Source organism: Myripristis murdjan, chromosome 6 (genome assembly GCF_902150065.1).
Source record: "Myripristis murdjan chromosome 6, fMyrMur1.1, whole genome shotgun sequence".
NCBI classification, from domain to species: domain Eukaryota; kingdom Metazoa; phylum Chordata; class Actinopteri; order Holocentriformes; family Holocentridae; genus Myripristis; species Myripristis murdjan.
Genome location: NC_043985.1, coordinates 16,840,789 through 16,853,075, shown reverse-complemented (window position 1 = coordinate 16,853,075; position 12,287 = coordinate 16,840,789). Strand labels below are relative to the sequence as shown.

The window sequence follows — 12,287 nt, the reverse complement described above, 5'->3', positions numbered from 1 at the left end:
CACAATCAAATTAAAATTGAGATAGTTTTTCCATCTCAAACTTAAGCACATGACTTATTTTGCACCCTTCACCACAGACTAGTATGCAACTTGGACAAGTCTAAACTGCACAGCAATAAAACAGACTAAAGCGTGGGTATGCAACACATCTTTATTGAAACTATTGAAGCAACATCAATTTACAAACAAGGAACTGGGAGCTCATTGAAAATAAAAACGCTTTTTAGAACCAAAATGACAAACAAAAGAAAAAGGGCTGAGAAGGGGGGAAATACTCCCAAGGATTGGACCAGCAGTGGCAGGTGTCTTATTTTATACAAAAAAATAACTTAAATGAAATCTTTCAAGTTTACAGGAACATCGTAACACGTGCTTGTGTATTATCCATGACTGGATTTACAGGCTAGCTTGTGTTCAGACTTAAAATGTTTAATATTTCCAAATATCAAAGCAGGCATACTTTGATTAAAGAGCCAGGAAAAAATACCACTGATGAAAAAAAAAATAAAAAAAGAACAAGTGAGCTGGGGCAAATGCATTCTTGATTTTTTGAATTTTCAGTGTGGTGCAAGTTAGTCACAGTCAATATAAAAAGGCCTTTCAGGATCTCATTGCCTGAGTATTGCCTCGAGACACTCCTCTGGGTCCCTGGCCAGCTCCTCGCTTGTAGTTCTGTTGGTAACCATCCTGGAGGAATAAACAGACACACACAACATTTTACAAACTATCCCTAAAGAAAAGAAATAACATGAAGTGTGGCCATGAGAAGGCAGAGTGATCTTTCATACCCGCTGATAATTTCCATTTGAGTAATCCCGAGGTGTATTGAACTGGGTCTGTCCGTATCCCGAGTTTGGAGTGTTGGCGAAGGGAGGGCGATAACTGTCATAACCACCTGAAAATGTGAAGAATTTAAAGTCTCAATGCACTTTTTATAGCATGAGCTCAAACTCTCAATGAAAACAATGACTCAATCTGTGCCTCTGGTTGCTGCGTTTACCTCTGAATCCATTAGATGAGCCTCTGTAGCCGTTGATCATGCCCCTGGCGTTGCGGGGGCCACCGCGGGACATGCCTCTGCTGCTGTAGAAGGACTGAGTCTGCCGGCCGAAGCCCGGGCCTTGCTGCGAAGGCTGCTGATGGCCTCCTGATTGGTCTTGGGAATGGAAGGCACCAACTACTAAAAAACAAAGGGGTGGGTACCATGCAACAGGAAAAAGTCAAACTCCACAAATACACGGACTCATAGTATGAGGGGAGTGGAGCAACATCAACTTCAGCTCTCCTCTGCAAATTCCTGAAATCACTCCACTCCAACAAAACTCCTGTTTTCCTATTTTCTGCACCCAATTAAAGCCATAAACATTCATGTCATTATAAAACTTGCTGATTTTTCCACATATTGTTAATGCCAAGGCACTTTCTTTACAAAACTGCAAGTTTTGCTAGCCAAAATTGTTATTCAAAGAAAGATAAAAAAAAAACAACCCTAAAACAAAACAGGCTTTATTTGTTATGGGGAAATGGAATATATGTATATATCACAGTTTATAGCTGGAGGTGATGGGTAAAGGCAACTGCATTGTGAACCATGAAGGAAGGAGTGCACCGGAGAGATTCTGGAGGTAGAGAAAACATGAACACTCCTGACTTACTAACAAGCCATTCTTAGCTCTGGACCATATCAGCCTGCTCTTTTTCTGCTGCTCCAGTCTCTAGGCTAAAACATCAATCTGTGCTGTTCTTAGCTCCAGGAAAAAAAAAAAAAAACCTACTCCTCTCACTCTACATGGAATACGTACGCTGGATGGAGTGATGGATTAAATAACAGTTTTCTGAAGATGCCACACAGTCCAACTGGAATCCTTTAATGTCAGGGGGACATGCCTGCCATAATCAAGTGAGTGCGTAACCAAACCAACAAGTGAATGATAACTCTGCCCGGTTCTGCTCACCAGACTGCAGTTGTTCTGACTGCATCTCTGTCTGCTCCACAGGATGCTGGGACTGGCTGCTGAAGCCCTGGTTGTAGCTGTTCTGGTACTGGTTGGCCTGGTTCAAAGCCTCCGTCTCATTAGCTGGTGGGACTGGGGCGTTGAGGTTGAACACCTGAGGGGGAGAACAAGAGCCACATTGTATTCAAACTGGAACCAGAGGAAAGGTCACAGGCTCATTAGAAGTTAAATCCATTACTCACTACTTCCTGCATGCAGCCACTTGACTACAAAGCAATACAATTTCAGCGTGATCAGGGGGCATTTAAGGACTTTACAAGTAATTCCTTGTGGCAATTATGGAGGCTAATGCATTTCTATTTTCAGTCAACTGACAGCAAGGCTGCAAACTTTATCTATAGGGCCGACCAGACCCTTGTGTCCTACAGCAAGTTTCAGACAGAATGACTTTTGTACAGGTATTTGCACAGGTATTATTTGCTTGTATGACTATTTGTTCAGCAGTTCTGATTCAAACAAGGACACAAATATTAGTGCAGGGGCTTACTGTCTGCATTGACTGGAATGGTGCTGCGTTGACATTGATGCCACTGCTGTGAGGAGCTTTGGAAACTGGCTGGAAAACCTGTGTCTGAGAGGCAGGGGGGAGAGCCGTAGAGGGTGGAGGCTGCTCTGACGACAAGGACATGGAGGTCTGTGGAAGAGGGAAAACTGCATGTTAGAGGCAATTTTTATATTTCTAGTCACAGCAAGTACACAGCAATTAATGCATTGTAAAGTTTTTAAACTAAATTCATGAAATGCATACTTTTTATTTCTAATTCCAAACTCTTTACTTTTTCTTAACAACATTTAAAGAACTAACATGGTGTTTGTTGTGATGTATGCTGACAACGACCGGGCAATATGACACTCAAATAGGCCAGATCCCTCTACAGCTAACACTCTTCACAACAATCTACAATAAGTGAAATAACTTTGCATATACAACTACAAAATATATTATCATATGTGCACTGTGACTGATGAAATTTATTTCCCATATTTTTTTCACTGTTCTGACAGTCAAATAACTAAGGTCCTTAGCATGAATTAAGGATTAAATTGTGTTGTTTTTTTGGAGAAAAAAGGCCCTCTACATGCAGCATTAATAAAACCAGGTGAGGCTGGCAATTTGATTTAGTTTTTTCCCTGCATGTTGGTATTTCAGTGATCTGGAAAATGAGATAATTTACTGGGGGAGTGTGGTAATCCTTGGATCAGTTGGTATGAATGTGCCACACAACACCACCCACAGCAAAGCAAAATTGGCAAAATGATTTTATTGGCTTCATATCTTTCTGTGTAATAGAGATGCCAGGTATACAAATCATTTATTATGTGACACACAAGATGATGATCACAGTGGGATTAACATTATATCAGGACATCAGAGTTAGCTAAAAATACAGTAGGCAATCTCAGCTGGAATTTTTAGTGGGGTAGTCAGAGACAATCACTGACCTGTTCATTCCTGATGGGATAAAATTCCCATGGTCCTGAGTTAAAAATTACCAACCATCAGACCTCCTCTGGTAATACCATCCAGAGAGGGCTAAAGATGGACTGTTCATTACAGCACATTGCAAGTGCTCACCGTTGCTATCTGAAAAGCCAAGAACCGTCACCAAAATGTTTTACCTGGATGGGGTCAATGGATTCTGTGGAAGGCCGGGGATCTGGTGTGTGAGAGGTCTGATACATGGGAGGCGGTGTGGGAGAAACGATAGGGACCTGAAAACAGGAAATGTGGATATTAAAATGTGTTCTCTCGTTAATGATTTCTTAGTTGTAAGCTGTAACTCTCAGCATTGTCCAGTCATGTTTTAATACTCACTTGTGTGGGCTCAGGTTGAACAGGAACAGCACTGGGTTGCGATAGCCGGGACTCTGGATGAACTGAGAAAAGATGAGCATTAAACCTTTGTGAACTACAAAACCTGTTTGAATTGGAGCTGCGTGGTATGGACAAAACTTAATACCTCAATATTTCTGCCAAATATCTCAATAGCTATATGACTATGGGTTCACACTTATTTTAAATTTTACAGTGACAATTGAGCATTCAAAAAAAAAAAAAAAAAAACAGCACAATAATACCAACAAGCTGGTGAAAACACAGTTACTTCACAAAATATTTTTTGGATCAGACCACACCAATCACTGTCTTAGGCTAACCCTGACCCTAAATTTGATATTGTCCATATAGTTGCCTTTTGAGATATCAGTATCATGCATTTTCATATCTTGATAACGACATTTAGACAATCCACCTACATCACCCCAGAGCTGACTTTCCACGTATAGTTGTTAGATAACCAGGTTAAATGTGTAAAAATTACCTGGAGGACACACCATCTGAGGCAAGTCAATGTTCTGAGCAGGTTTCATGGGCTGGGCAGATACAATGGCTGGGTCGATAGGCTGTCCGTCAAACTCTAACATGGAGTCCTGAAAAAGCAGATGCGATCAGCAATGTGCTCTACTTCTACAGTATGCTCAAGGATCATCTCCAGCACAACTCCTCACCTGCATGAAGTTGTACGTTCCCTGCATCTGTGCCATTAGGTCTTGCACTACCTGCTTCCTGACCATGGGGTCAGTGGGCGGTGCAGAAGTGGCTAAGTTCAACGAGTGGGTCTCCAGCGGGACAGGAGGTGGAGTGGGCTGAACGGGTTGCTGCTGCATGGCACTGACTGCCTGAGAGTGGAAAACAGAGGGAAAATGAGTACAAAAATACAAAAAAATAAAAATATATCTGTCAGCAGAAAAAAAAAATCCATGAAAAATAACCTTCCAGACTGTCGTGACTCATGAGACAGCACTGTAACCAGACTCAGCAAAACTGAAGTATCTAAGCACTTGTTTTAGAGGTTGTTTGAGCATAGATTACCTTAGGATGTAAAACAAATCAGAATATTTAGTGACTTTATAAATAACACAAAACAGGGAAAGAGCCAACTTAAATCCTGGAGGAAAAAAAAAAAGAGAGCTAAAAACATCCCTGCAGTGTACCTCTGTTTCTGTGGTCCACTCATCCCCCTGCTCCTTCTCACTGCTGCTGTACGTGCCGTCTGGAATGAACTGTCTGTTTACAAACTGGAGAAAAGAAAAGCCCGTCACGTATGAGCATATTGCTGCACTGAAGAAACAACATCAACCCTGTGACCCCAATGGCAAGAGGGGAACTCATCTCACCTCTGTGGCTTCCATCTCAACGGGCTCTGTGTACTCCTCAATTATTTCAGGTTCTGAGAGGAGAAAAACAATTGAAAGAATGCAGTGCTGGTGTCTTTATTGCTTGATTAAATTAGCATTTTAAAAATAGAGTGTGGGGTTTTGGAGAATGATAATGACCTGGATCAACAGTCTGCTCCTCTGCTTCTGATGACTCGACTACTGCGGCGGCTGCTGCTTGTTCTTCCTCCTCTTCCTCCTCACACACTCCATTTTGGTGAGATGGCACCCTGTCAAAGTAGCCACTCTGCAGCACCTGGTCCAAAGTCTCTTTCAGTGCCTTGTCTGGCAGAGAAATAATAGAGCACTTGATTTAACAAAACCTCAAGCAACTAAAGCAGACATGCATTCATAGTATTTACTATGTAACAATAAGCTGGAAAAACGAATAAACTATTAAGTACTTTCCTTAAAAAAAAAAATAGCTGTGAGGATATAAACTGCAAATTTAAAAGCTTCCTGTAATGCTGTTGTGAATTACTTTAAAGTCGTAATAAGGAAGACTGCAAGTGTGGGGGAAAAAAACAAAACAAAAAAAAACAATCATAAATGCAGACAACTCTGTTTTGAAAAAAATCGGAACCTTATAATGCCAAACTCATGACTGATCAGGTAACAAAACAACAACAACAACAACAACCACACTTGCTTAGGGATGGTGTGGTTCAAAGTCACTATTCAGACTCAACCACTACAAGGGGCTGTAGTGGTTGATCACACCCATTTCAAGGGCCAAACAGTGTCTATATTTATTTGACACTTTTGACCCAAAGTGGTCATCCTTTTGATCTAAATATGTCTCGTATAAAAATGATACATACGCAAGCATGATTTTCACATTTAACCTTCCTCTCCACGAATCTCTTTATATAAAACAAAACAAGGCTATCTAAAAACCAAACCGATTAGAGAAGAAAATAACATGAAGAGTCCACTGCATCATTCTGTTTTTTCCTGGCATACTGAATCTTCAAGCCTACCCTGAATCCAGTCTTATCAGGAGGAATCAAAAATAACAATATGACTGATATTTTATAGAAAAACCTACAGTTGTATGTTTTTACTCATATATGTACATCACTGGCACGCAAATGCAACTAGAAATAAAACTGCTATTTTTATGTTAAATCAATTGAGTGATTTGGTCAAAATATGCCAAAGTATTTAAAAAGTCAAGCATCTGATATTGGAGGATTTCACAGTAAATGTTGGGGTTTGTAGCATTCATGTGGTGGGAAATATGGAACCGGGCCGGTATTAATAGAAAGTCAGAAGTCATCTCTCGGGCCGGATATAATTGTGTCACAGGCCTGATTTGGCGTGGGCCTTGAGTTTGACACACACTATGTGGACTAGTGTGACACTTGTAACGGTCACCCTGGTTGAACCCTTGTGTTTGGTCCTGAGTGTGTGTGCGTCTGTGGCTAATCTCACAATCTACTGGGTCTATCAGCTTAAATCTGTTGTGGTTGTGGTGATTCAAAACCTTTTCCAAAAATTTGTTTTTACTACTTCTGCTCTCTCTCTTCATTTTCTCTGTCTACTTTGCTCGACTACCATTGCTCTGTCTCTACAGAGTCATACATCATTCAACGTCAAGCTTGCTTGACCACCGCTCTTTTCCTTTCCTCTCATACTACTGGGTCACTAAACTGCTTCCTCACTTCATTCACTGTCTGGCTCGCTCATGTTTTTTTTTTTTTTTTTGTTTTTTTTTAAATCCCATTACGTCTGCGTTCACTTTGATTGCAGGTGAAAAAATTCAGGACTCGTGTTGTGCTTCTTGGGTGAGTTTGCACACATATGACAGCACTGTACTAAGTGTCAGAGCAGGGGGGTACAATAGGTAACATGGCCTGATGTTTCACAACTGTAAAAAGTGACATGTAGAACTGCCATCGCTATTTCATGCATCAGTTCCCAGTCTTCGCTTTAGTGTGTGTGTGAGAGAGAAAGATCTTTAGCAGTAATTTTGAATTTTGCCATATGACGTCTGGCAAAGAGTGAAAAAAAGCCAAAATGAGGAGACTTTGGGAGTTTGACATAACATTTTTTATACTGTCGTGTATTATAATTGCATCATATAATAATTTCATTTGTAATTCGAAAAGCTTTTGACAATACAACTGGGTGCTGAGCATCTCCCAAGATTTGCTCAGCACAAAGGGAAGCCTATAGACTAGAAAAGCGGAGATATGCCAGGAGGAGATTTGCACTCTTCAAGTTTATAGATATGATGGCTTGAATTTCTTACATAGAGCTTACATACTGTCACAATTCCAAATGTGACACTGTAATACTTATGCCTTTGAGTTCAAACTGGCCGATATGTGAAAACACTGAAGGAGGAAAAAAAAAAAAAAAAAAACCATAACACTGGGGAAAGTTCTTCAGCTAACCCAGTCCCTTTCACTTTTGGTGATTCAGGCAAAGCAGGTCAACATCATTTTCCCTGCTGCCAACACCTCAGGCCAAGAGGTCCGCTGCTGCCTGAATAAATATCGCCCTGAGTCACCAAGTAAGACCTCTCAACTGAGGTCAAAGGGTTGGCTGGTATCGCTGCACTGAACTGGGTCATCCTTATGTGGCTCCAGAGAGCTGGCCAGTGGAACCACAGGCGACAGGGCCACTGGCACCCTGCCCCACTGCTGAGTCAGGATAAGCCCACAGCGCTCAGCCCCCAAGCAGAATGCAGCAGTCTGTGCGAGTCCCAAGGCCAGACCGCTGAGAATGCAGCACTCCAATATCCACAGGCCCTGATTATTCACATCACAGCACTGCACACACGCTGCATTAACACAACGCCGCACACGTGCTACACTTACACATTAGGAATGTTTTATGGCCTGTGTTATTGCATAATGCAAACCCCTTCATCTTGTACTGCCTATGGCACCTACCACCACCACAGCCTCTACCTTCCTTACTGAAGAAAGCCTAGCCAAGGGATTATCTGGCACAAATCCTTCCAAAAATATTATGTGATAGTTGAGTTAGAGCCAGCTTCTACAAAACAAGAACTGGAGGAATCGTTTGCCTTCTGATTGCTGTGTCATCAGCCATCTGATTCAATGTACCGTCCACATTTCACCACTAGCTAGGCAAGGAAGTAAAGACACTTTGTCTTGAATAATCAATTTCCCTTGGCCAGCCTAAATTTGTTTTAAAAACAATTTCTTGAGCTAAAGATCAGGCAAAACAAGAAATGAACCACAACAAAAATATGAGCTTTGCGTATTCTAAGATGAATCCACATGACATTCGACTTACATGTTGTTCCTACCACAGCCTTGTCCTTCCCTTCCAGTAGGTCCCAAAGGTGTACAGATGCTTCTTCATACTGGTCAGCCAACCTGCGAGTGCACAAATGCCGTTTTCATCCTTTTATTGTTTTTTTTTTTTTTTTTTTTTTTAAAAAGGGGTCTTTTGCATCCCAGATAATAATGCGTTGACAAACCTGATGTTTTGGTCACGGTCTGGCCCCACTAACTTGTAGAACTCATCAAGAGCGGTGAGGTCTGCATCTGTGAGCAGCGGGGAGCCCCCAACTCCCTGTCGCAGCTCCTGTCGCACGGTGTCGTCGCCCAGCCGGTCCAGGAGGAACTGCAGTTCCAGAACCGTTTTCAACCTCTTCTGCTCTGCCTCCTCCCGCTGCAGCTGCTCCCGCCGTGCAGTCTTCTTCACTGCTTTCTGGATCTGATGGCGACAGGCAATGGCCACATTAGGTCAAATTTATAACAGATAAAATTCCAGGGTTCTGTATGAACATTTTAAAAGAAGACCCGAGTCATCATTACATCTTGTCCCAATACAAGGAAGCTCTTCTGCAACTCCCGGGCAAATTCCAAGTTATTGACGACTTCCTGGTATTTGGACAGGGCCTCCTGAAAAAAGGAAGGAGAATTAAAAAGCTGGACAATCTAACAGCAGAATGATTTATGTCGAGTATGTTGACGGCTTTTCTGTACCCACCAGCTGGTCCTGATTGAGACGTTCCCCTTTATTCTTCCTGGCTTGATAATCATCCAGTTTGCCCTGCAGCAGAACATCCGAAATACAATGAGGGGCTACATCGTCACATGAATTAATCAGACAACTCTGTCAGCGTTTCAGTTTTTACCTTGGTGCTTTGTCTATTGATCGTTTCTGAACGGGACACCTGCCACTCACACTTGACACCGACATGATGTGACTGAGGGAGTGAGGAACAAACGGCCGCGGCGGCACTCACCTTTTTCTTTTCCATGTTGCGGGCCTTCTTCTCGATGACAACCAGCACCTGCTTCAGGACCTCAGACTGCCCACCGAGCGAAATCTGGCCCACTGACCCTGGAGCGGATCCCACATCTGGGCTGGCAGACTGCACTGTCCTGTTACCGTTCATCGCTGAGGGCATCTAGGAATTAAAAAGGGGAAAATGCTGATAGTGCAACAGAAGAAATTTCCTAAGACATGAAAATGACAACACTGATTCTGTGACTATTATTAGGGCTAGATCAGAAGTTTGGGTTGAGCCAATCTTTAGACTGTGTGTAAAGCATTATTAAAAGTTACAAAGGAACATTGCAGTGTTGGATGAAGGACGGCACAGCATCAGATTGCACAATGTGCTGGGGATTTGATTTCTCCTGCCAGCTGGATAGTTAGCCATAGCAAGATTTCTAGCCTCATTCAGTCATGACATATCACATTTCTTTAAACCAGGCGATGCCAATCACAAGAGCGTTTTCAGTAATGGTGACTAACACCGAGAGGCTTCCGACACCAAGAGGTGGCCGAGCTGCTAGAGACCACAGGGCTCAGGTAGCCGGCTGTCCCAGTCGGCTGGTAAAATGGCCCTGGCCGCAGTAACGCTAGCTCAGACCCTTGACTTAGCTAGCATCTTCTCTCTCTCTCTCTTTCACACACACACACACACACGCACAGACACACACAGCTAGCTTGCCTGTCAGTGTATCAGCGTGGGCTAGCTCCCAGCCGTCAAGCCACCACAACACACACACACCTCTCCACATTTACCCACCTTTATGTTTTTTTTTTTTTTTTTTTTTTTAATCCACAGGGGAGTTTGCGAGCGAAATAAATCAAATAGCCAGGTATTATTGTGTTGCTTTATTTTCTCTTTCACTCTAGTGTGGGATCCGCCCCGCCGGCCTCACCGACAACTGAGACGGTTCGAAAGGCGAAGAAACTCTTTATAAAGGCGAAGGTCCCTTTTTAGCCGTCGAAGATATGCCTGACGGAAATAAGTACTAACAAAGAAACCGAACAAGGCTATAAGTTAATTAACAAACATGTTTATGCGACATATGGAAGATTTTAGTTTCTATGTTTAATTTATGTGTATACTTTAAAGTAATGATGTATTTCGCGCCTGTTGTTTGTGCACAGGCATAACTGTGCACAATCTCTTGGCAGAAAATCTGCAAAATCATTAGCTTTGATTAGGCTATCTTATCTCGATCCCTATGCCATGCGTTTTTATTTTACACTGACCATGGCATCCTTTCCGCCGCACTGTCTGACACTGAGGCTGTCAACTACTGACGCTTATTGCACTGTCAGTCACAATTCTGCGCTTGTTGTGTGTGTCTCCTGCAGGCACATGAGTGTGAAGTTCAAGTTCAACATGAGACAGACCATCTGAGGCTGCTGTTGCACTTATTCACTGCAAGTCATGAGCCATGCAGTTAGTACTGGTTTAGTTATTTGTTTACTTCATTGCAAAACATCAGTTATGCTGATGCTAATAAACAGGTAACAATATTAACAACATTAATACAAATTATATTATTACTAATAATGATGATTAAGAGAAATCCCTTGATGGGATTAAAAAATACTTTTTTTTTTTCATTATCAGTTATTGGACAAATTATTATTATTATTTGTAGTAGTAGTAATAGTAGTGGATATAGTATAAAAAGTGGTTTCTACAGAGACTATTACAGTTTTTTTCATTCGCTTTTTCCAGTATAATGAAACTGGGATCCACTTTGTCGTCATCTTCACCTCCAAACCACAGCAGAAGTTTTCTTTTGCAAATGTGTTCATACCTCTTCATTGGATTCACACATTTTTCAGGCTCTTTTGCACAACACTTCTCACATGTGTCATTTACATGGCCCTGACTCCATTGACTTCACTGTGGTAGTCAAAAGCAAAACATCTGCTCACAGCTGATAGAAATGACCTGCATCACTGTGAAATCACTCGTGCACCTGCATCACTACCCGTTCCACAAATCACCATTCACCAATCAATCAGTATGCACCTACAGAAAAGGGGCCTATAAATTGTATTCTGTATTTTTTTTTCTCAACTCCTTTGAGTTTTTCTGTGTAATACTGTATGTGAATTACAGTAATTCAGTTTTTGCCATCAATACAGTAAAATTTCACTTCAAAGTCTTTGAGTTTGGATGCAGTTCTTTACTGTAAGTTGACATTTGAATGTGTAGCACACAGGAGAACCTTGTTCAAACTGATAGCTGTGTTTTGTATTCTGCTGTCAGCTGTGTTACAGTACAGTAGAGCTGACTGAAGGAATCTACTCATTTGGGCAGAAGTTGAGTTGTTTGAGGGAAATATTGGATTTTGCTGCTTGCTTTACAATATGTAACTATGTAAATTGTCAAAAATATGACTGCAATACACACAGGAAAAAAGTAAGGTTGAACCTGCTCAGACTGAAAAAGGTGTGTTGCATTTTGGTGTTGAGTATGAAGTGAGTGAGTGGCTGGATTATGTCGCTTGACTGCGAGTTGTATTGGGTGGTGACAAAATATGCTTTTGCTGCATGTCTGAAATGTTTTGTCATGGTAAGAGCCTTTTGCAAACAAAATGTGTTATTTTGGGAAGTGCACCTCTCATTAGACCTATGGATTAACTGTTTTGATACCAGCATTTCTGAGTTGACAAAGGAGGTAAAGCGATTGAAAAAAACTGTATTCCATCAAAGCCATAGGGGCCAACCAGACATACGAAAAGACATGGGAGCTGATAGAGCTGTTGTTAGATTTGTGTACTTTTAGGCACCAACAATGATGGAGCAAAG

The 12,287-nt window shown here is 41.7% G+C and overlaps 1 protein-coding gene across 2 annotated transcripts; it reads right to left on the bottom strand.

Moving 5' to 3' along the window:
- Positions 1 to 133: 133 nt before the first annotated feature.
- On the bottom strand, positions 134 to 10,419 carry caprin1b (cell cycle associated protein 1b). 2 transcript variants are annotated; one of them, XM_030054100.1, is made up of 18 exons: positions 10,255 to 10,419; positions 9,463 to 9,627; positions 9,204 to 9,266; positions 9,029 to 9,115; positions 8,689 to 8,927; positions 8,502 to 8,584; positions 5,352 to 5,516; positions 5,193 to 5,245; positions 5,010 to 5,093; positions 4,524 to 4,694; positions 4,337 to 4,445; positions 3,832 to 3,893; positions 3,636 to 3,728; positions 2,503 to 2,649; positions 1,956 to 2,109; positions 1,001 to 1,180; positions 789 to 895; positions 134 to 687 (listed from the first exon to the last, which is right to left on the bottom strand). In XM_030054100.1, the coding sequence occupies exons 2-18, from the start codon at positions 9,625 to 9,627 to the stop codon at positions 601 to 603; spliced, it is 2,049 nt and encodes a 682-aa protein (XP_029909960.1). In that variant the 5' UTR covers positions 10,255 to 10,419; the 3' UTR covers positions 134 to 600. The 2 variants fall into 2 exon arrangements, with proteins under 2 accessions (XP_029909960.1, XP_029909961.1); XM_030054101.1 differs by having other exon boundaries at positions 1,001 to 1,177.
- Positions 10,420 to 12,287: the final 1,868 nt, after the last annotated feature.

Bases quoted from the DNA above. Each gene is read 5' to 3' on its own strand.
- caprin1b (XM_030054100.1), bottom strand. From the start codon at position 9,627: ATGCCCTCAGCGATGAACGGTAACAGGACAGTGCAGTCTGCCAGCCCA. The intron at 5,094-5,192 runs GTGAGATGAGTT...TCTTTTCTCCAG, and splicing joins TTGAGATGGAAGCCACAGAG to TTTGTAAACAGACAGTTCAT. The intron at 3,894-4,336 runs GTAATTTTTACA...ATCTTTTCTCAG, and splicing joins TCAGATGGTGTGTCCTCCAG to TTCATCCAGAGTCCCGGCTA.